This window comes from Mus musculus, chromosome X (assembly GCF_000001635.26).
Source record: "Mus musculus strain C57BL/6J chromosome X, GRCm38.p6 C57BL/6J".
Lineage (NCBI taxonomy): Eukaryota > Metazoa > Chordata > Mammalia > Rodentia > Muridae > Mus > Mus musculus.
In genome coordinates this window covers 83,365,891-83,391,446 of record NC_000086.7, presented here as the reverse complement: position 1 = coordinate 83,391,446, position 25,556 = coordinate 83,365,891, and the positions used below count along the sequence as shown (strand labels likewise).

Sequence of the window (25,556 nt, the reverse complement as noted above, 5' to 3'; positions counted from 1 at the left end):
TCTAAAATAACCCTATATCCCACACCTGTCTATCTCATAGGATTATGTCCTCCTCCTAAACTTGCTCATTTCTACAGATGAGGTTAGGTGTGAATTAGTGTGTTTTATACCATAGTCTGCCTTACTCTGGAGGAATGGAGTCAGCTAGTGTGTTAATCTCTCATAATCTATCACATGTAGTCTATGATCTGCCATATGGGCAAGATTAGGAGTGAACTAATATACTTTCCATTTCTTTTTCTACTGGTAAGTCTAGGAGAAAATTAGTCTCCCATAAGATCAAAGTTGTCCTAACCTTGAACTGTTCTATGGGTAAGTTTAATACGGAATTAGATTACACTCCAGGTCAAAGTGTATATTGAAGAGTCTTTAAGAAATCAAGTGTCTGCCCCATAGAATTCAGGTTTTCCTCACATTATCTATCAAACTAGTGGTATGAGTGAACTAGTGTGATCTCCATCTCAATCTGTGTTATAGAAGAGACTTGTTGGTCACTATTGTCTGTATCTCAGAGGCAATGCTGAAATAAGGTTGATCAGCCCCCCCGAAAGGAGGCTGTGAGTGTACTAGTGTGGTTTTTGCATTCATTTATCCTATGGAGGTTTAGTGGGAGCTAGGTCTTTTATAATCCATGTTTTCTTAACTTTCATCTGTGTTACAGATAAGAATAGGTCTGATCAATTTGCTCTATACCACAGTCTGTGGTATGCAAAAGTGCTATATGCAAATTGTGTCTGCCTCTGAGTTTCTAATGATAATAATCTTGATCTGTCCCACCAAAGCAGTCAGAAGTAAACTAGTGTGCTCAGTCTTTGCTATAGAAGAGAATGGTAGGGAGCTGGTATCTGTTAGATTACTTGCCATCCTAACTTAGGTCTGTTATACTGAGTGTGTTAAATGTATACTAGTTTGTTCTCAAACTCAGTCTGTCTTACATTAAATACCTTAGAGTACTAACCATAATTTTCCCATGGAGGAGGTTAGAAAGGAACTATTGTAATATCTGCATCAGTATATGCAATCCAGGAATTCCTATCCTTCATTTGTGTTATGGATAAGGTTAGGATTTTATTACTGTGTATTGGACCTTGGTGTGTCCTAACAAAATGTCTTGGATGGAGTCAATGTCTGTTTTTCAATATCCATGAAATCCATACCTTTATCTGTGGTAAAGAGGAAGTTAGGAATGAACTAGAGTTTTCTGTATCTCCCAAGTAGGTATGTCCCATGAAGTAGTATTTAAGGGAGCTAATGTCTATTCTCAGAATCCATGTTGTCCAAATCATAATATTTCCTACACACAAGGTTAGGAGAGAATTATTATGCTGTCCATGTCACTCTATTTTATAAGGATGCTTGGATAAAGCTAGTGTCTGTCTTTCACAATTCATGCCATCTTACAATAACCTATATACTGAATGGCAAAATAGGAGTAAAGTAATGTGTATTCAAACTCAGTCTATCTTACAACAGAGAATTGGTGGAAGCTAATCCATGTTTTTCATAACATGCGTTGTCCTAACTTGCTCATCCAATGGAATATGTGAGCAGTGTTCTCTGTTTCCATCTGAGTATATTCTACAGAGTAGGCTTGGGGAAAGCTAGTGTCTGTCTCTCGAAATCCATTTCATTCTATCTGTGTTATGTTCTACATAGGATGATTAGAATAAACTAGTGTGCTATCCACAGCTTAGAGGGAGTTACTACCTGTCTCACAGTGACAATTTCCTCCCAAAGTTTACCAGTCCTACAGATGAGTTAGAAATGGAGTGGTGTCTGCTCTACCTGTTAATTTTAATGATGATATTTGGAGGGAACTAGTCTCTGTCTCTCATATCCCATGTTGTCCTACCCTTGTCCTACCTTGTGCATGAAGATGTAAGTAAATCAGTGTGGTCCCCACCTTGTTCTTGCCTCCCAAGGATCCTTGCATGAAGCAAATGTCTACACATCAGAAGCTGCATTTTCCTAGCTTGATAATCTCTATAGATTATATTAGGATTATACATAGATTATATATATATATATATATATATATATATATATATATATATATATAGGCATTCCACAGTACCCATGCCATATTATTGTTGATCTGAAATATGGATGTACTAATGATACCTGGGATGTAAGTGAAAACTAGTTTTAAGTAGAAGCACAGTCATATGCAATCTCAAATCACCCATCTTTGGTCTCACTGACAACCCTTTCAACTGGCTATGACTAGCCTTCCCAAGAAGTTGGTTGAATAGGAAATGCTACCTATTCTCATTTTCACTGTGCTGATGGGGTTTGGGTTTTCCAAGGTTAATTCAAGGACACCAGTGGCCAGATCAATAACTATTCTTGATAGTAAAAAGAACATCATTATGCTTTACCATATTCAGAAAAAAAAAAAAAGAAACAAACATGTCAATCATGATGTCTAGGAATTTTCCTCAATCTCTTCATGTTTTCCATGAAGTTACAATAGAATAAACTCAGTGCCTAATTTCTTTTCTCAAATTGGCAGATAAAAAGACTCCTGGAACTGTAAAACTCTGAAAATGGCCCTGGACACAGTGCACACTTAAGTGTAAGTATATGGTGAAGGCAGAGAAATAAAGCATCATTCTAGGTGATCCCTATGACATAACCTGCCAAGGGTTCTCTGGATGGTTTTCTTTCCTATTTTCTTCATCTCATTAGGGCAAGACTTTCTCAACTATTTTTTAAACTATACTATTAGTAGGAATTATATTACTACAGATAGTCCCCCTTTTATGCTATCGATATTACTGCTATCATATGAGAAATTCAGAAGATACTACTATGACCTTGCTGTGTCATATTCTGTGTCATTGTAATCACTTGAGCTTTTTCACTGCAACTGAGATCAGCCCTTTTCACTTCATCCTGAGTGTTGCCCTCCCTTCATCCACCCTTTGACAGCTAGAAGTGGTTAAGAATATCTCAGAAGATGCAAAGATCTCCCATGCTCATGGATTGGCAGGATCAATATAGTAAAAATGGCTCTCTTGCCAAAAGCAATCTACAGATTCAATGCAATCCCCATCAAAATTCCAACTCAATTCTTCAACAAACTAGAAAGGGCAATCTGCAAATTCATCTGGAACAACAAAAAAGATAGGAGAGCAAAAACTCTTCTCAAAAATAAAAGAACCTCTGGTGGAATCACCATGGCTGACCTAAAGCTGTACTACAGAGCAATTGTGATAAAAACTGCATGGTACTGGTATAGTGACAGACAAGTAGACCAATGGAATAGAATTGAAGACCCAGAGATGAACTCACACACCTATGGTAACTTGTTCTTTGACAAGGGAGCTAAAACCATCCAGTGGGAAAAAGACAGCATTTTCAACAAATGGTGCTGGCACAACTGGTAGTTATCATGTAGAAGAATGTGAATTGATCCATTCCTATCTCCTTGTACTAAGGTCAAATCTAAGTGGATCAAGGAACTCCACATAAAACCAGAGACAGTGAAACTTATAGAGGAGAAAGTGGGGAAAAGCCTCGAAGATATGGGCACAGGGGGAAAATTCCTGAATAAAACAGCAATGGCTGGTGCTGTAAGATCTCATAAAATTGCAAAGTTTCTGTGAGGCAAAAGACACCATCAATAAGACAAAAAGGCCCCCAACAGATTGGAAAAGAACTTTATCTATCCTAAATCAGATAGGGGACTAATATCCAATATATATAAAGAACTCAAGAAGGTGGACTCCAGAAAATCAAATAACCCCATTAAAAAATGGGACTCAGAGCTAAACAAACAATTCTCACCTGAGGAATGCTGAATGGCTGAGAAGCACCTGAAAAAATGTTCAGTGTGCTTAATCATCAGAGAAATGCAAATCAAAGCAACCCTGAGATTCCACCTCACAGCAGTCAGAATGGCTAAGATCAAAAATTCAGGTGACAGCAGATGCTGGCAAAGATGTGGAGAAAGAGTAACACCCCTCCATTGTTGGTGGGATTGCAAGCTTGTACAACCACTCTGGAAATCAGTCTGGTGGTTCATCACAAAATTGGACGTAGTACTACTGGAGGATCCAGCAATATCTCTCCTGGGCATATATCCAGAAGATGTTCCAAGTGGTAAGGAGGGCACATGCTCCACTATGTTCATAGCAGCCTTATTTATAATAGCCAGAAGCTGGAAACAACCCAGATGTCCCTCAACAGAGGAATGGATATAGAAAATGTGGTACATTTATCCAATGGAGTACTACTCAGCTATTAGTCAGCTATTGGGTGGATCACAGGGCCCCCAATGGAGGAGCTAGAGAAAGTAGCCAAGGAGCTAAAGGGGTCTGCAACCCTATAGGTGGAACAACAATATGAACTAACCAATACCCCCCCCCCGAAGCTTGTGTCTCTAGCTGCACATGTATCAGAAGATGGCCTAGTAGGCCATCATTGGAAAGAGAGGCCCATTGGTCTTGCAAACTTTATATGCCTCAGTACAGGGGAACTCCAGGGCCAAGAAGTGGGAGTGGGTGGGTAGGGGAGTGGGGAGGAGGGAATGGGGGACTTTTGGGATTGTATTCGAAATGTAAATGAAGAAAATACCTAATTAAAAATTTTTAAAAAGAAGAGTAGTAAGTATTCCCAAGAACCTACTAGTAGATAGGAAGATTTCAGAGGTTGAAATGAGAGATTAGGTGCTAGAGAGACTCCCTGGTATGCAAACAGAGAAAGGGGTCATGGCTAGGTAACTCCATCCAAGACATTTTTGTAGGACACACTGAGGTCTAATGCACAGTAATAAAATCCTAACATTATTCATAATACAAATGAAGGATAGGGATTCCTGGATTGCGTATACTGATGCAGATGTTATAACTTGGCAAACTCACAAAGTGGCTGGCTTCTCTTTCACCCTCCTGACTCAAGACAAAAGCATGATTCCTCATGGGCAGTTGTTAACAACTCAATATGAATAGTGGGATTCAAACTCTGGTCCTCTGCAAGAGCAATGTTTTATTAACCACTGTGCCATGTGCCACATGTCAGCATTCTTAATGTTGCTTGGGGATTTTAAAACATAAAGCCAATCTAAGACTCCTCAAAAGAAAGCCTTGTTGGCTTGTTTCCTGCTAGCAAGCCTTTAGCTGATGGACTGACTTCATAAGTTCAAGGCTAGATTTGCACATGTCAACAACATTTGCTAGTCAATTAACCATCCTATCTGGGCTCTGTTAAATTAGGGGAAGCAAACTCTCTAGAGACTTTTCAGCCCCAGTCCTTGGAAGAGACAGGGATTTTCAAATTTCTGAGTCTGCCCTCTGATTTGCACAAGATCATTTACACTGTGTGCCTGCTGCATGTGTGAGTTCTGCCGCCCCAGTAAACACCTTCCTTCAGTTGCTAGTTTTGTTTGTTGGGTTTGCTACATGTTGTGCTTGAAATTTTTCTTGCCATTTAACTCATTAACTGGAGATAGAATAAACCTGATCAAGGCCCATAGATTTTTACCATTTTCTGTATCAAAACTACATTATAACCATATATGAAATTCTCAAAGAATAGATAAAATAAGGGAATTACTTTTTAAAAAACAGTTACTTTAATTGTTGTTACATATGTATGTGTGTGTATACATATATACAAAGACATACTTCTAAATGCAAAAAAAAAAACACAGTATGTTTAGTCCTTATCAAATTATATATACATACACACAAACACATACATGTTTTCAAGGTTGACTACTATTTGGTATTGAATGATCAATATATGTGCTCTTCCCCGGGGAATATTGTTATTTTTGCACATAGCATTCCTTAGTTGCCTATAGTTCTTTGTCTAGGTTGAAACCTCTGAGAGCTTTCTTCCTTCCATGTTAGCAGGACTATTGTTATTCTCATTGTTCAGGTCATGTTTACAACATGAATTTGAAAGAAGAAGGTAGAATACATGAGAGAGTTTTGAAGGAGGAAAGAAAAGGTGGAAGTGACAATCATATTAATCTAAGACATTGAAAATTAGTTTTTAAATGTTTTATGCTTTGAGCTTGAACAATATTTTCACTGGCATGGAATTCCTTAGATTATGTACCTTTAAATTTTTGATAATCATGCTGTATTTTTTCAAATGCTGACAACTAAATGTATTCTTTAAACTAGCTTCTTGAAATCCCTTTAAGGCCATAATGACCTTTTCTTTATCTCCATTATGATTCAGTCTGTAAATATATCTTTAGGAATCAAACATTGTCTTTATTCCTTTTGGATATTTCAGTCGTCTGAAAAAGCAGAATGGAGCAATAAGACCCCAAAATTATCCAGTAAAAAGCATGGACAAAATTAGTCTGAAGAGATTTCCGAGAGTATAAGAATACTTGCTTCTTTTTCAGAGGACCTAAATTCTATTTCCCATACCTGTGCTGAGTAGCTCACAACTGCTTATAACTATACCTCTCAATGGACCCAGTGTACTGTTCTGGCCTCTTCAGGCACCTACACATATAGCATGTGTAATCTGACAGATACAAACAAATACACATAAGTAAAAATGTATAAGAATAAAACTTATTATCTCACATATAACATATATCATACTTATATAATATATATGTAAAGTCCCAATATTATTATATGAATATCTATCTATCTATCTATCTATCTATGCATCTATCTATCTCTTTTTATGTATTCTATGCTTCTAAGCACTCTCTGAAGTTCACTTAGGTCCTTATGTAGCTCTAACCCTAAGCCTTTCTAAAAGTACTTTATGGCTAACCTTTTTGTATTCAGATCTATTTCTAAATTATTGCATATAATCTCTAATATGTCACCAGATTCAACAAATTACAATGGTCTATCTATAATATGTGTTATAAGGATTTCAAGTCCATTAAGAAATCAGATACAGACTTTCACCCAGATGAAACAAGTTTTGATCAGAATTTACAGGGATGGCCCTTGGGAACAACAATTAACTAATTCCTAGAAAGGAGTTAGGCCCTTTGCCATAGTTTTATATTTCCTTACAGTCATCAAGCTTCTAGAAAGTTACAACTTGATTAATTACTCCTGAGTAAAACGTATAAAGGATATTCTTCTGAGGAAATCCTCTCAAAAATCCCTTAGAAAATTCAACATCTAAGTAATTAAATAGCTATGTTCTAAATATATTTAGGATTTCAATTCTTGTGCATGACTGGCAGGTAACTAGATAGATATTAATAGGCTTAAAGGTTATGAGCATGGACCCTCCCTCATAATCAGCAGCTTATGAATGCAGAAGGTGAAATTTCATGGCTTTGGTCAATAAATTGGTTCTGCATCCGAATCTATCTTTTGCCCTTGGTTGAGACATGGCTTTCTATACTGCCAAGATTAAAATCCCATTATCTTGTCTGGGCTTTCAGTATGCAAGGAAGATAAGTCCTTGTCTTTCCTTTAGGAGGAGTCAATTCAAACGGTTCCATCAATAGCTTTAGCAAGATAGTGTACTTCAGAGAAAAAGGTATCTGTTCTAGGAACTTTTAAGGAAGAGTATAATGCTTACCTAAAAAACTATAGGTTGGCACAATTGCCATTTTGGCCAATATCTATTCTCACCCCTCTAAAATTTGTCCTAAGATGGTCTCACTGACCATTGCTGAATCTATTCTTTTCCTCCACAAATTGTCTCTTTGAGCACTGACAATTTTTACCTTTGGGTGTACCTCATTTTATTCTACAATAAATTCAGACCAAAAGGAGTTATCAGTAATATAATGGATAACTTTTTCTTAAATCACATCCCATAGCAGAAAAGAAAGAAATTAGCATGAAAATTTAATTACATTTTTAAAGGTATTATAATTTAATGTTCTTATTTCATGCATATTTCTTATCAGTTATCAAGGTTTTTTTCTATAAAACTAGAACCTGGCTTCCTTTCAACTTGCTGTAGTGGACATTGTGTTTAGCATAAACCTTTTAATTTCGAAGGTTTCTGTGCTCTATATTAAACACATTCCTTTGTTCTATATAGCCTAGTCATTCAGTTATTGAAATCAGGGCACTGAATGACATTCCTCAGAGTGGCAATGACAATTACCTTGGATCAAAAAGTCCAACAATGATTTTTTTTTTCTTTAGATAAACAGTTTTAACATCTGTCAGAGACAAAGAGACAGATGATTCATGAAACAGCGTTAAGCAACTGTGAGGAACATCTTGAAAACTAAACATGCAATGTATAAAGACATAGTTATTGATGACTCATTTAGTACCATGGGGGAGAATACATAAATGCATATACACAGTGGCAGAGAGAGAAAGTCTGTGTCAGGGACAGGACAATCTAGATATTCCCTTGTATTACTTACAAATATATTCAGACATCATAAAAACGTTAATTAGCAACTATGGTGCATGAACATGGTTCCCGGAGTGAACTCTCCCACTCGAAAAGAAAATATAAAAGAGCCAACAAGGAGCACATAACCAGATCCTCAATATTTTTGCTTATCTGCAAATGTGTACCTGAAGAGCAAGATCAATATTTGTTCAGGCCCTTCATGTGGCTGCATAAATGAGCACAAACTTGTGAGGCAAAATCAATAGCTCTATCCTTTCTTACTTGACTGTTCCAAAGCTGTAATTTTTTTCTTTCATTGTACTTATGAAAACCAGTGTGTTTACTTTGTTAAATATGCAGACTGGGGCCAGTCAGGCTTCATTCTATAGTCAAAGTTTGCTAAGGCATTCACCTGGAAACCCAGACTGGATGGGGCTAATTAAGCCCAGCTGGAGCATGACACCTGACAAAGATGCTGTTTCCTTTGAGTTTGCCCTTCAGGTTAGCCTTACCACAAAGAACATTTATATTCTGAGCTTCTCTGGAATCAAGATCAGTATAGAGAAATGGTACACTTGGTGAAAAAGAAAAGGAAACAGTGAAAAGATAAATATAAGTGACAAAAATTACCCCCAGCATGGAGATTCAGGGAAGATTAAGTCCAGTGTCATTTATAAAAAATGAAATTAAACAATACATTTGACTAAACATAAAAAAAAGAAAGACAGTTAATAATAAGACTAAAGCAGATGTTTCCTGGGGGAAATACTAAATGATACAACACACACACACACACACACACACACACACACACACACACATATATATATATATATATATGCACTCTATTGCTTAATCATATAAATGTATTGGTATAACAGATTTTACATATAATTTTGGACGTATATGTGCATCTTTCCCATATGGCTTTGATTTTAGCTGAGCTATTATAAATTAATTTGCTTAACTTCATTATCCAAGAAAAGTAAACAATTATTTCAGCATCACATGAATCATAACACTATCTGGACTATAGTAAAAGCTGTTTGGCTTAATATAATAAATACACTGTTCTGTCTATAAAGATCCAGAGATCAGCTGCTGTTCCTTGAGTCACAGAAATGGCTTTACTTTTATACAGCAATTGTTTCTTTTGATGCTCTGAACACTGAGTTATAGAACTCACTATAGCCTTCATTTTGCCATGGTTGCTAAGATATCTGTAGTCTATTTTAATCTTGACTAGAAAAAAATCCAGCATACCACAATGTTTGCTATGTAAGCGTCTGTTTCATATGACATGTTTCCCTGCACATTATTTATCTGAGGATGGGGATCCTACTAAAAATACATAAAATTTGGAACAACATTTACCTCTATAATCTAGGCCCAAGTTGTTACTTTTTTTCAATTAAAACCAATCCTTATTAGCAGAGTTATGAAACTATCTGACTGTTAGAAGTCTCAGTATAAAACGGGCCTATCTATCTTCCTCCCTCAATCATAGCCATATATAACTATAAATTAGAAAAATCTTGGTCATGGTGTTTAAAGCATGTAATCTCATTACTCTCAGAGCTGTGACAAGAGTTTTATGCCTACCCTACCTAGAGAGATCCTGTCTCAAATAAATAATCAAATACTAAAAATATATTTAGTCTATTTCAATGGACCTTAGATTGGTATTGTTAACAGCATGCAGCCTAGTAGAGTGGCCACAGAGCAATAAAATACATCATCAATGTCTAAATAAATGCTTTAAAAAATTAAATCTCAAAATAAATGTACCTGTGACTATGGATAAGAGCATTCAAAGCCAACCCGTCGGACCAGCTAGAGGTGAAGTTGATGACGTTAACCTGTGGATAATTACGTGTTGACTGTCGAACCCAGCTCAGAAGAATCTTTTCACTGTTGGTTTGCTGCAATCCAGCCATGATAGTTTTCATCACATTTTTGACCTATATGTTAAAATATAACTTTAGTAAGAGAAAAAAATTGCCCAAACAAGCATCTGTCATGCTTTAATAAGAATGCACGTAGATTTCAAAGATAAATTGTGGGAATATTGGGGTCAATAAGTAATAAAAAGTCATATACTTTATTGAGTCGGAAATGACTCTAGTTAGAAATTATCCCTAGACTAAACTACTTTTTGAGAATTGACTATAATAAACTACTATTTTGAGACTTGCTCTTTATTCTAGATTTCAATAGGCTAGAAAAGAGAGGGCAAAAAACATATTCTTAGTCAAGAAGAACTAAATTACCAATGTTTACAAAGAAAAAGCAGACTTAGTAAGAAAATGTTTGTTTATAATAACAAAATTTCTTCAGTGGGTTTTATTTGTGTATGTTTATGTGCCTGTGCACACATATGTATCAGTAATAATAGTAATAAAAATAGACTATCAGTTTGGGAGTTAGGGGGGACACAGTAGGGGCTGGAAGGAGCAAAGTGAGGAAAAAGTGATGTAATTCTAGTTCAGTCAAAATTTTAAAGAAAATGTATGTCTAGAAAGCACATTGTTTGTTCCTTTGCTATTAACTTACTTTATGAAATTCATCAAATTTCCTGTTTAAATAGTAGATTATTTATCTCCACAAAGATTGTTACCATAATAATCAAAAATACAGCAAAATTACAATAAAATAAATACATTTTATTACACAAATGAATGCACATTTTGTTTTTTAACTATACTGGCTAGTTTTATGTCAGCTAGACACAAGCTAAAGTCATCTGTGTGGAGAAAACCTCAATGAAGAAATGTCTCCATAAGATGCATCCGTAGGCAAAAGTCTCAAAGGCATTTTCTAACTTAGTGATGGATTTGAATTGGCCCAGCCCATTGTGGGTGAGGCCACCCCTGGGCTAATGATCCAGGATTCTATAAGAAAACAGGATGAGCAAGTCATAATGAACAAGCCATGAAACAGCACCATTTCATAACCTCCTCATTACTTCTTGCCTCCAAATTCCTGCCCTTTTTGAGTTCCTGCCCTGACTTCCTTTGATGGTAACCAGTAATATAGAAATGTAAGCCAAATAAACCATTTGTTCTTCAAGTTACTTTGATCATGATGTTTCATCACAGCAATCATAACCATAAGTAAGATGTTTCCTTGCTTAAAATTTTAAAAATCAACAAGTTAACATTGTGTAAAAAAAGATTATATATATCTAACATCTATAAATATTTGCCTTAAGTTTTCTTTCACTAATTTCTTTCAACACAATTGTTCCCAGGCATTGAGTAGGTACAAGATATTGAGTTTCAAATTTTCTTTCCCCTAAGTATTCTGATGTAAATATATATTCTAAACATTTTTAAACATTTCAAGAATGCAGTGATATTTTGTTACAGATAGTTTAATTTAAAGAATCTATTACATAACTATTCTGTTTCTTTTAAAAACTAGTATGGATCTATTATGAGATAATTGAAACAGTATGCAAGTAAATGTGATTAAACCTTACCTACATGTCTTTCTTTGCTGGAAACATAAGGTACTTATGTGCAAAAATGTGTTGTGCCCATATATATTACATCATAATGTATCAATGTACATTATAAATATGATTTTGTTTTGTTTTGGATGTTTTTCTCAATAAAGAGAATAACAAATGCTTTCTCAGTAAATACATATTTTAACATCTCATATTAGTCATTGTTTTATAAATTGTTGGTTGAATTCAAATTGTAGGATATAATACTAAATCTAATTTTTAAACACATACACTTAGAGATGATATTTGTTGGCATGGTAATTGCTTGAAGGTATGAAATCTGTGCATATGTATGGTACAATATGTTGATAGCTCTTTCTCCTTCTTAAGGATAGATTGTCCAAATTTGTACTCCTTTTGTGACTTATATCTACCCACTTACTCTGTGAATAAATAGGTCAAATAATCACATATAGTATAAAATATTTCATAGTACATTCTAAAATTATCACTTGCACAACCTACAGTTATAGCCATGGGAACAATTGCTTTGTGTACTTGCTGAAGCAGGGTTGAAATCAGCCAATAATGTTATATTGGTGATGATGGATTTTCTCTGATCAGGCAACCCTCCAATAATGAATGGGACTCATTTGTGAAATGCTTGACCAGACTGCCCTCTATGTGCATAATGTTTAAGGACAACACAGTATTGAATCCAAAATGCTTTCAGCATCATCATGTGTCTAATTCAGCTTATCAGCTTCAGCCTCATTGGCATTGCTTCTACTTGAGCAAAATGTTGCTGAGAAAAAAAGAAAGGGTAATATATAAATCACCGTTTCTCCCTTTCGTACGTAAAAATTGTTATCAGGAAATCATTGAGATGGCTAGAAAGGTGAACCAGGAAGGAGAAAATGTCCTGTCTTCACGGTTTACAGCGCCAATAAGAGAAAGTAGCAACTGAGATAAATATGTGTATATTTATTAATTGGAATGTAATTATGATTATGAAAAGCTTTAAGTGTAGATGATTGTTTGGAAACATTTTTAATGTGTGCAAGGTCCAGAGTTCCAGCTTTAACAGTGAAAAATAGGTCAAGGATAAATGATGCAGTTAGCTAACTAGGCAAACAATTTTATAATGTACATAAAGCTATACCAGCAAAGACTCCACTACAAGGAAGGGTTTGTTACTCTGTTATCAGAAAGAGCCCAGCTATTAGTCTTTTCTGAAACTATCTGAATTTCTGAGCTCTGTCACCAAAGGTCACAGATTTTCTACAGCCACATATATCTCATTGCTGATGAAAAGGAACAGTATAAACTATCAGCTATTTGAACCTCAATTGGGTCACTGTTGCTCCAGGTTCACCTTGGTATTAAATAAGGCCACTTTAGATTCTCTGCCACTGTGAGGCTATATCCCTTGTCCTTTCAACTCTTGCTGCTTCTGTCCTCTGGACATCAGTCTCCAAAGCTCTGCTTAATAAACATGTGGTCAGTGTAGATTTGACCTCATAAGCTACTTCCCAGAATGCAATGGTAGTCAGGCAGTGCAGAAAAAAGACTTCCTTCTCTACTGAGGCACAGTGAAATAAGTGGCTTGTGTAGTTTGGCAGGACTTTGAAGAAAAGGCTTTCAGCAGCACAAAGCATACATGGCATTCTCTGGTAAGTGGAAGTTGTAAAAATGAAAAATAATATTAAAAAAGATCCCAATGCGAATCCCACCTAAAATTGAGAATTTTCCTTAGCTTAGCCAGCAGAGGGGAGAACTTAGTCGATACCATACAAGTGTCAACAGTCTTTAGTTTTCTCTCTATGTGTTTCCTCAGGCTGAGTTTACCTCCCTAAAACATTGATCTTAAGCTGATAGGAGGAAGAATAGTTGCTAACAGGGTAATGATGAATATAGGGTAATGATGAATATTGAGCAAGATACTTTTGGTTTGGATTGTGAAGTAGTTTTAATAAATCAGGGTCAGCAAGCTAAAAGAGAGAGATCTAGAAAGGAAATTTAAGTACACAAGTGCAAAGTAACACTCTATAAGAATTTCTTAGATTAGAAGGAACTAAACAAGGATGCTTATTTCTGGGTGTAAAGCATCCTTCAACACCCCCAGAAAAATAAACACAGATACTTAAATCCAAATGAAGGAAGTGTCAAAAAGGATAATGCTGACAATCTCTTTTAAGTGGAGAAGGAGTTGCAAAGGAACTAGACAACATAAGAATGGATGGCATCATAGGAAAGATAAATTCAATGGCAAACACAATTTTAAAAGCCTTGTGGGGGTTTGTGGATGCTTGATTTGTCCTCCTTGCTTTGTCAGAGCTGGTGTCTGCAATACAAACTGGGTCATTCTACAATCTGTTACTAGGTCATGAGAGAAATACAGCAATGGAGAATGTGTTAGAAACTACTGCAGCCATTCCACCAAGCACTCCTGACATTTGGCTGTGATCCTGAGTGCCATATTTCATTTTTGAAATATTTCAGCTTTAGCTCTATAAACAATTGATTGTACAAAAACTATTCCTCCTTTAAAATACTTTGGAAAGTACTGAGCAGTATAATGAAATCATTGGTGGTAGGCAGGATATGTTGCAACATCACTGGTTTTATTGATACCATTACTATATGAAAATGGCTAGAAACATGATGGATTTGGTTCATGTTAACACTTACATTTGCTCTCCGTTCTCTCCATACTGTTATAAAATGTAGTTGAGCCCACTCAAAATAAAAATATGTCAGGTCAATGGGATTATCAGTATAGGTGCTAAGTTAATTAGGTACACCTCTGGTCCCTCCACTCTCCAAGTAAGGCCAAGTAATATTACCATTCTAACTAAAAATCAACAAAGAATATAAAATAATAATGGCAATAAGGAGGCACCTCAATATTATTTCAGTGAAAGAATCTACACAGAGAACAATGGATATTAAAAGACCATACTGAAGTGACATGTCCAAAAAAGACAAATATGTACACAGAAATGTTTTCATGGTCCTCTAAGACAGGAGTAGTAGCTTAGACTGATTTTGAAGGCACACAAAATTCTCTTCAAGGTAGTATAAAAATGCTAAAATTGTCCCCTTATGAAGAGATGGGGGGGGGGACACGGAGGGAAGAGTACAATCCCTAATAGTAGAAAAGAAAGAGCAGGCGTATCTCATGTATCTACAATTTGAAAGGTATTTTGATCATGTAAAGCAATCCTCATCATTGTTGTGATGTTTCTCCAGTAAACAATGGTGTTCTACCCTATTTTCACAGAAGTTTTTTCTTATTTAATCCTGATAAGAATATCACCATTCTCACTCTATTCTCATTTGACAAAAAAAAAAAAAAAAAAAAAAAAAAAAAAAAAGGACTATAGGACTATGGCCCATAAAGGTATGACATTATATCCAATGTCATTAAGATAGTAAATAAGTGAGCCTCTGCATCTGTCTCAGTCAGCTGCTTGTTGGGACTCTTGGAGGGCACCTCCTGTCTGTAAGCACACCATAGCATTAGTAATAGTGTCAGGCCTTGGAGCCTTACATCCAACCAATGGATTGAAGTTGGGGCCCCTGTGGTTGAATGAGGGAGTAGGACAACCCCATAGGAAGATCATCAGTCTCAACTGACCTGGACCCCTGAGATCTCTCAGACACTGAGCCACCAACCAGGCAGTATATACCAGCTGATAGGAGGCCCCTGACATATATACAGCAGAGGACTGCCTGGTCTGGACTCAGTGGGAGAAGATGCACCTAAGCCTGGAGAGACTTGATGCCCCAGGGAGCAGGAAGGCCTGATTGGGTAAGGGTAGGAGTTGTGGATATCCTCTTGGAGATCAGAGGGGCAGTATGGTATGAGGAACAGTCAGAGGGCAGACAGGGAGGGGGATAATGATTGGACTGTAAAAAAAGATTAAAGATAATTTTAAAAATTAACTAATTAAAAAGATAGTAACTGAGTATGTTTGAATTTAAGTTCATGTTGCAATGATTTTAAATATTCATACTCTTTTTACTGAACCAAAGAATCTTTGAATTGGTTTACTCAAGTAATTGAGAAAGAGTTTCAAAATCCAACTGTGTAACAGGCATATTCATAAAAATATTTCCATCCTACTAATCTTTCATTGTTATTGGCATATATTGTGAATATACATGTTTGATAAAAGTTTACTACTTTGACACTGGTGACTAAAAGAAAAGGCAATTTTCTTAAAAAAAACTCTATAGATTGTGAAATGCATATATGTTGTTATAACTTTTAGATTAGATGGGATTTTTTTTCTTCTATGTACTGCCAAACTTACCCAATGACAGAATTTCAACAATAGTCCTACAAGTATACCAGAACATATTTTATACTCATTCTCAATATCTAAAATTATATAACGTGTAAACTTAAACATTAGTCCTAGAAAGATGGTTAGATATATTAATGATATTGGTGTTTATTTTGCAGGTCAAAGATTGAAATGATAGAAAGGATTAGCAACATGCTTCATATAAAGGCAATGTCGGATAATATATTTACCTGCCAGTGGAGGATTATATTCCAAATCAAACCAAGAGTGAGTTTATGATTTCCATCCACTATGTCAGTGCTTCCTATATTCACTAAATCAACCTGTATTTTTTAAAAAGGAAAAATATTTAATTAATAGATAGAAAATAACTAATTGTAAATAAAATAATATGTGAAAGCATTGCATTTAGCTATTTTTACAGCCAAACAACAGCACAGATTTTTTTTCAAAAACAGTATAAAATTAAATGCATTTTAAGTTCATTTTCCATATTAAAACTGTACCTAGGAACTAGGAGATGAAAGCATTAGCATATGAATGTATCACTGAACATTAAAGAGGCCAGTGTTCTCCCCCAAAAATGTATAACAGCAATAACTCATAAAAGATGCCTGAAATTAAGATACACTTCCTACTAATAATCCAGTAAATACTCAAAATAAAACATGCAAATATAAAAGAAGTTTCATCAATTTCAGAAGTAGTATATTTTCATTTATAAGAATAGATAATAAGAAACTGGATTAGTTAGCATAAAAGTTACCATAATATAATTGTTATCTCACTTTTTAATTTTTGCTTCTTTTCTTGGCATATAACAAACATCTTTCACTACAACCTCCTGACTCCAACATAAACACACACACACACAGCCACCATTTAAACATATCTTCCATATTAACCACACATCTTAGGCCCCCTAAAAATATGTGTTAAAAAACATTATTTGGCAAGTAAGCTGCTAAGGGAATTTAGTTATGGCAACATGAAACATGCAACACACCAAGATACACTATATCAGTTCTTTGTCCTGTTCCCAACATACTAACTAGAGTCAACTTAAACATGAGATTCAGGCAATTAGGCGTACAAATCTGGACCTTGTGGGAAATATATGTCATCCTATATTCTTAGAATACAGAGATTGTTAGTTCAAATGAAAACAGCCTTTGTATACATAACCTAATGAGTGGAGGAAGAAACTGTGGTGCATATAACCAATGTACTTTTAATCAATCATAGAAAACCATAAAATTTCTTCATTTGCAATAAAACAGATAGAAGTGTATATAGCTATATTATATCAAATAAAGTAAGCCCAGAATTGCAAGCACTGTGTAACATAGACCCTGTGTGTAAACTTCAAAAGTTGATTTTGTAGACATTGAGATTACAACGTCAACTAACTGAGTAGATTGAGCATGGAAAGCAGAAAGGGAGGGTCTGGTGAAGGCAGATGATGGGCAGTAACTTACAATATAATAGGAGCAACAAGTACTGCCATATAATTTGCATAATAGGATAAATTTATTTTTAAAAATTCCTGCAAGTATCTTCAAATGGTAGAATAATAGATTTTGAAAATTTTCACTACAAATACATGGTATTTAAGGAGTTTTATTTAATTTGATTTAAATATCATGTGTTGTAGGTAATATTCTAACTTTATATTACATTGATACATAGATTTTATTTTTCATATAACAGCTAAAAATAATGATTAAAATTCTAAATTTAAATTATGTATTATTTATACATTCAATCATTTTATTTGTACAATTGTCTGAATGACATGTTACATTGATCATGAATTAATTGTTCTATTTTGCTTATCCCTGTTTCTTCTCCTTGATTTCTCCCAATCAGATTTAAAAAAAAAAAAAAAAACCTCACGTTTTTTTTTTTTCTTGATGTCTATGATCATTGTGATAGCTCAGATGGGAATGAACCTCATTAGAGCATACATAAATTGGAATGTTTGATTCCTAGTGGGTGGCAAGTATCCAGGGAAGGATTAGGAAGTATGGCTTTGTAGGAGGAGGTGTGTCCCTGGGGGTGGGCTTAGAGCTTTCAAAAGCCCACACAACACAAGGCATATGCTCAGTTTCTCTTCCCTGCCACTCCCTCCTTCCCTTCCCCTACCTCTTCCATCCTCTCCCTCCTTCCCTTGTCCTCCCCTCTCTCCATCCCTTCCCTCTCCCTCCCTCCCTCCCTCCCTCCATCCATCCTATTCTCTCTCTCTCTTACTCTCTCTCTTCTCTCTCTCTCTCTCTCTCTCTCTCTCTCTCTCTCTCTCTCTCTCTCTCTCTCTCTCCTTCAATCTTATGAATAATATGTAAGTTCTCAGCTATGGTTTTATGTACGTTCTTGTCTGCCTGCCTGTTGCCTTCCTGCTGCCTGCCTACTGCCATGCTTCCCACTACTCAGAAAATAGAAATGTATATAAGCAGTTTTATATGGACAAAAATCTACAGGGCTTAAACAAATAAGGGCTACAGATAAAAAAAGTGACTTTATCATAAACAATATCCCCAGGATTTATTCTGTTTAATGGTTAAGTTATACTTCACATCTTAGGCATTTCATAGAATAGCTATCCACACACCTATTGGTAGACATTCACATAGTGTTATGATTTTTGTAGGTTTTCTTTTGGGTTATTTTACATACTCCATGGACAGATATTGATATCTGTATCATTTCAAATACCAATTCTAGTAAAAGTTTTCACTGGATTAAAACATATGTGTATGTACTTTCCTGTATATAAATTTTTGTGGACATTTCACATACATTAAAAAAAGGTTTACAATTTCATATCTTTCCCCTACTTTATACCTTTTTTGAGAATTTTAATAAAATAACTTTTTATCATAATCAGCCTCTCTCTGAAACCCTTCCAGATCAATTTCATTCTTCAAATACTATATACTTGTGTTTTTTCAATTTAAAAACAAAAGCCTTTAAGGTCAATTTCTACTTCCATATAGTATTGGCTCCGTGGCCTTCACAGGAGTATGTACCAGAGGCTACAACCTGAAGCAAACCTGACTTTCCTCCCTCAAGCTCTATCAGTTGCACCTCAGCTATGTGTGGGACTTCTTGCCTTACATCCCATCTTCATGCTTGAATCATGTCTGGCTTAAACTTAACTGTCTGGACTGCTGAGAATTCCTATGTAGAACTGCACTGGTGTTGTGCTGTAACAGTACAAGAAACAATGTAAGAAAACATTGTTTCCTTGGGGCAATTTACTCTCTATGTCTCTTAAAATAATTTCTACTCCCACTTTTGCAAACTAAACAATCACACAGAAATGTAAAGCTTTGAGTACTTGCCTCACCAATACCAGATGTTTCTGGAATTTATGGGTTTTTTTGGTTTGTTCATTAAGTAAAACTATGTAATTTTTTGTTTCCATGATTTACATTTTATTTTGAACATAGTTTTATAAGAATGATGACTATAATACTATTTGCTATTTAGTATTTATATGTTTTGTTCATATTGTCTATGGTTTTCTGTTCTTTATTAACTATAATAACTCTTTGTAAATAGAAGCTAACTTTTATTAAGTGTTTATCATTTCCTAGATGCAATTACAAGCAATTTCCTATTTTAATACAATAGATATTCTTTTGCATTTTATTCCAACATGAGATTCATACAGACTTGTAACATAATTCTAAGTTTTGTGGGTGTTGTAATCTGACATTACAAGAAGAATTATAAGCTTTTACATTTTATATGTTCTGAAATAGCTTAAAATATAGAAATACTCTGAATTCATTTCTGAAAAACCTTGGTACATTTTTCAGTGGTGGATCTCTTAGAAACTATTATGTGCTTTCTGAAGTAATTAGGTTACTCAATTTTCTACTTACTCTTAGCTTAATTTGAGTAATTTACATCATACTACAACATCATTCATTTACTAGAATTTTCACAATTATTCTTTCAGACAAAATTGCTTATGATATTTTCTTAATTTCTTCTGCAAATTTTGCTACGCATACTTTCTCATTCCCGCTCCTGACTGTTTCATTCTTTTTTTTTTTTTCATTTCACATAGCAATTTTCCTTTGTGCAAATTAGAAGTGGGTTTTCTTTTCTGCAGCTATTTTAAAGAGCCATCCTTAAACAAACTCATTCTATATTTTAGTGTTCCATAACCATATAGATTGTAATTTTTATTTCAGCTTCCCTTTTTGACTGTTTATTAAAGAGCACTTAAATAGATTTAAAGCACAGGCACTAAAAGAAAGTAATAGGTACTAGGGACAAAAGGTAGATATGGGTTTCTCTCAGACTTGCTTGAGAGTTTTTTAAGATATGTATTTATTTAATATTATCTTTAAAATTAAAGTGATCATTCTCTCTGAACACAGATTTCATGATACCTTCAATATTATCTCATAAATAGGCAATAGTAATATTAGTATTAATGTGTATTTATGTATGTGTATGTGTGTTTGTGTGTGTGTTATAAGTGCACTATAGTAAGAAATGAACTACTAGGGTCCTTAAGGATACACAAACATCTGCTTCCTAGGTTTTATACTAAAAGAAACTTATTACCAGGTAATGGTGGCACACACCTTTAATCCCAGCACTTGGGGGCAGAGGTAGGCAGATTTCTGAGTTCGAGGCCAGCCTGGGCTACAGAGTGAGTTCCAGGACAACCAGGGCTACACAGAAAAACCCTGTCTAAAAAAAAAACAAAACAAAAAACAAAAAAACTTATAAAATATAGTTATAAAATTATATATTTTCTGTTAAAGCTTAAATAGGATGTTGTATATACTTTTATATCACCTGGACACAAGCTAGATTCATTTTTAAAGAGGGAACTTTAATAGAGAAAATGTCCCCATCAGATTGAACTGTGGGTAATGTGATGCATTTTCTTGATTGATGATTGATATGAGAGGTCCCAGATCACCCCAAGTGGTGGCATCCCTGTGCTGCTGGTAGGTTCTGAGACCTATAAGAAAGCAGTCTGGGCAATCCAGAGAGAAAAAAGAAAGCCAGTAAACAGCACTCCTCTAACACTTCTGCATCATCACTTGCCTCTAGTTTCCTGCCCTATTTGCATTCTACCCAGACTTTTCTTAGAAATGGAGTATGACCTGGGAGTTGTAAGCTAAAGTAAATTCCTTCTTCACCAAGTTGTTTATGGTCATGGTGTTTTATTACAGAAATAGAAATCCTAACTAAGACAGATGCATGGAACTTTTGTAGAAAGTCTATTTCAATTCTTGCCAATAGACCTATCTTCTATTTCTTTATTCACAAAGTATTAGATTCTGGCTCAGTTTCAGACTTCTATGCCTGGAAGATGCAATATTCAACTAGAATTTTGGAAAACAATAGATTGCTAGTATTTGCACTGATATAACTAACACACTGTCATATATATATATTCTGCTGGAATGACATATATATGCATACACACACATACTCACATTGGGAAAAATCAACTACAAAATTACATTTATAACCCTTTCAGAAGAATATTTAAATGAGAACCAGTAGGATACTATTTGAATCAGAATGCACAAGCTAAAAATATACATATGAAAGATCTAACACATGAACTTTTAAGTGGAATTATTTTGTTTACTTTTTGGAGATAGGGAAATGAATTAGAGAAGATCCCCTTTCTTTTTTCTAGTGTCTATCATCTAATGCTTTTATCATATAATATTTATAGTGTAATAGTTTTGTACAAATATATACATTTAATATTTACATCTCTTTTTATACATATATTCCCATATCAATGGGATAAGAAGGTAAACCATCTGGTAGTAGTACTGTATTCTACATTGTGTATACATTGCTTTTCACAACTCATAGCTATAGCTATAGATATTAGTGTATAGATAGATACAAGTATTAAACAAATTTTAAACAGAATAGTTTTGTGAAAAATTCCTAAATAAAGAAGATAGCATCATTTTATTTTGTTTACAGAGAAAATAGAAGAATATGATTAAATGTAAATGGTTACACTGATCATTAGAGCATGACATAAGAGACATTTTAAAAATTATGGAGGAAGAAATTGTAGGAACAGACATTTGCTCATTTGTGGGCATCAGGGGGGTGTGTGGAAACCCAATGCTGTGGAAACTTCTTGGAATCTATGAGGGTGACCCTAGTGAAGAGTCCTAATAATGAATGACACAAGGCTTCCAGTGGTGGGATTGTGTTACATTAGGATAAGTTGTTGACCAGGAGGTTCTTTGGAGATGTCTAAACAGTCCAGGCTGATGTGAGAACCAACCAACAGCAGGGGCCCATGGCCAAGGACAACTGCCACTGAGCTTATGAGCATAGAAAAGTCAAATTGGTGTGGGTTTAGAGCCTTCAGCCCTACTTTCTAGTCCCTTTGTCATGTGAAGGCACTCAGCAAGCTACTGAAAGAGAAATCTGTACACCATCTAAGACACAAAGCCCTCCACTTACAATCTGTCTTACCTGCAAGATGTATTAGGCAGAAGTTGCATAGAACTTATTGGAGTGGCCAACAAATATTTGATTTAGCATGAAGCCCACAGCATGAAAGGGTACTTATATTCTATACTGTCTGAATGGCCAGCGATTGAGCACTGGATACCACAGACACCTAGGTTGAACCATACATGACTGATGAAAAAGAAAAAAGAAAAATAGAAAAACAAAAACACCACTACCAAAACCAAACAATAAACCAAACCAAACTAAAAATACAATAGAAACAAATGAAATGATCCATGGTCTCTAATGATGGTTGACTATCCTCATAACTTGGTGTTTTATCCAGTGGTTATCAGAGAGGATTCCTCTGACACCTGATGGGAACAGGTACAAAGGCCCCCAACCAAGCATTTTGCTGGAGAGAGAATCTTAATTGGAGGTCTCCCATCAGAGTTTAGGGAGCCTCTCAGAAGAGGTAGAGGAAATACTGTAAGAATTAGAAGGTTTGAGAACATCAGGAGAACACAGCCTACTAAGTGGAATAAGTAGGACTCACATGAGCTTAAAGACTGAAGTAGCAAGCATCAGTCTGCAGCAGGTTTTCTGAATAGAAGGTATGGCTGTTAGATTGGTGTTCTTGTGGGACTTTTAACAGTGGAAGTGGATGCATCTCTGACTGTTTTGCCTGTTCTTAAGAATCCTTTTCTCTTACTGCATTGCATTGTGAAACCTTGATATGAGAAATTTCTTGTATCTTGTATTGTTCTGTCTGGCAGACCAGCTCTTTTATGAAGAGGGAACTGATAGGGAGTGAATCTGTGAAGAGGGGTGGTATTAGGAGGAAAGCAGGGGTGGAGGGAGAGGAAACTGTGGTTGCGATATATTTTATGATAATAGAATCATATTTGAAAAATCAGGTTGAATAGTGAATAATAAAAATTAGGGTAAATCACAAATAAAGAGAAAAAATTAAAAGTGAGTAACAATCTTATAGTAAATATTGGAATATATATACATCTCTGTGTGTGTGTGTGTGTGTGTGTGTGTGTGTGTGAGAGAGAGAGAGAGAGAGAGAGAGAGAGAGAAACTTGAGAAAAGAACACATTGACACAACAGTCAAAAAATGCAAAATGTAAAAAGCTCCTTATCCAAAACATCCAGGAAATCCAGAACACAAAGAGAAGACCAGAGCTAAGGCTATTAGGTAGAGAAGAGATCAAAGATTCCCAACTTAAAGGGCCAGTAAATATCTTCAACAAAATTATAGAAGAATACTTCCCTAACCTAAAAAAAGTGATGCCTATGTAGATACAAGAACCCTACAGAACTCCGAATAGATTGGACCAAAATAGAAATTCCTCTTGTCACATAAGAATCAAAACACCAAATGCACAAAACACAGAAAGAATATAAAAAGAATTAAGGGGAAAATGTCAAGTAACATATAAAGGCAGACTGATCATAATAACACCAAACTTCTCACCAGAGACTCTGAAAGCCAGATCATGGGGAGATGTCATACAGACCCTAAGAGAACACAAATGCCAGCCCAGGCTACTATACCCAGCCAAACTCTCAATTACCTTAGATGGAAAAACCAAGGTATTCTATGACAAAACCAAACTTACACAAAACTTTCCACAAATCCAGCCTTTCAAAGGATAATAAATGAAAAACTCCAACAGAATGAGGGAAATTATACCCTAGAAATATCAAGAAAATAATCTTCTTTTAACAAACCAAAAAGAAGATAAACATAATTCCACCTCTAACAACAAAAATAACATGAAGCAACAATCGTTTCTCCTTAGTATCTCTTAATATCAGTGGAATCAATTCCCCAATAAAAAGACATAGACTAACAGACTGGATACATAAACAGGACCCAACATTTTGCTGAATGCAGGAAATGCACCTCAATGACAAAGACAGATACTATCTTAGGCTGGAAAATTGTTTACCAAGCAAATGTACCAAGAATCAAGCTGGGGTAGCCATTCTTTCATTAAGAGTTTAATGAAAATGAAGCCACAATATACTCAAACTTATAGGATACAATGAAAGCACCCTTAAGAGGAAAACTCACAGCTCTGAGCGCCTCCAAAAAGAAACTGAAGGGGGCATACAATAGCAGCTTGACAGCACAATAGACCAGGACTGACCTAAAGCTGTACTACAGAGCAATTGTGAGAAAACTGCATGGTACTGGTATAGCTACAGACAAGTAGACCAATGGAACAGAATTGAAGACCCAGAGATGAACCCACACACCTATGGTCACTTGATCTTTGACAAGGGAGCTAAAACCATCCAGTGGAAAAAAGACAGCATTTTCAAAAAATGGTGCTGGCACAACTGGCGGTTATCATGTAGAAGAATGCGAATTGATCCATTCCTATCTCCTTGTACTAAGGTCAAATCTAAGTGGATTAAAGAACTCCACATAAAACCAGAGACACTGAAACTTATAGAGAAGAAAGTAGGGAAAAGCCTAGAAGATATGGGTACAGGGGGAAAGTTCCTGAATAGAACAGCAATGGCTTGTGCTGTAAGATCGAGAATTAATAAACGGGACCTCATGAAACTGCAAAGCTTCTGTAAGGCGAAAGACACCTTCAATAAGACAAAAAGGCCACCAACAGATTGGGAAAGGATCTTAACCTATCCTAAATCAGATAGGGGACTAATATCCAATATATATAAAGAACTCAATAAGGTGGACTCCAGAAAATCAAATAACCCCATTAAAAAATGGGGCTCAGAGCTGAACAAAGAATTCTCACCTGAGGAATACCAAAAGGCAGAGAAGCACCTGAAAAAATGTTCAACATCCTTAATCATCAGGGAAATGCTAATCAAAACAACCCTGAGATTCCACCTCACACCAGTCAGAAAGGCTAAGATCAAAAATTCAGGTGACAGAAAATGCTGGCAAGGATGTGGAGAAAGAGGAACACTCCTCCATTTTTGGTGGAATTGCAAGCTTGTACAACCACTCTGGAAATCAGTCTGGCGGTTTCTCAGAA

General features: G+C 35.4%; 1 protein-coding gene across 10 annotated transcripts in view; it reads right to left on the bottom strand.

Moving 5' to 3' along the window:
* The window catches only part of Dmd (dystrophin, muscular dystrophy), a 2,390,387-nt gene that overhangs the window by 1,813,604 nt on the left and 551,227 nt on the right, over positions 1-25,556 (bottom strand). For all 10 annotated transcript variants that reach the window (XM_006527768.3, XM_017318379.2, XM_017318378.1 and 7 more), the window contains exons 5-6: positions 16,296-16,388; positions 10,090-10,262 (exon numbers count right to left, since the gene is read on the bottom strand). In XM_006527768.3, coding sequence (XP_006527831.1) covers positions 10,090-10,262; positions 16,296-16,388 — 266 coding nt within the window. The remainder of the gene's footprint in view (positions 1-10,089; positions 10,263-16,295; positions 16,389-25,556) is intronic.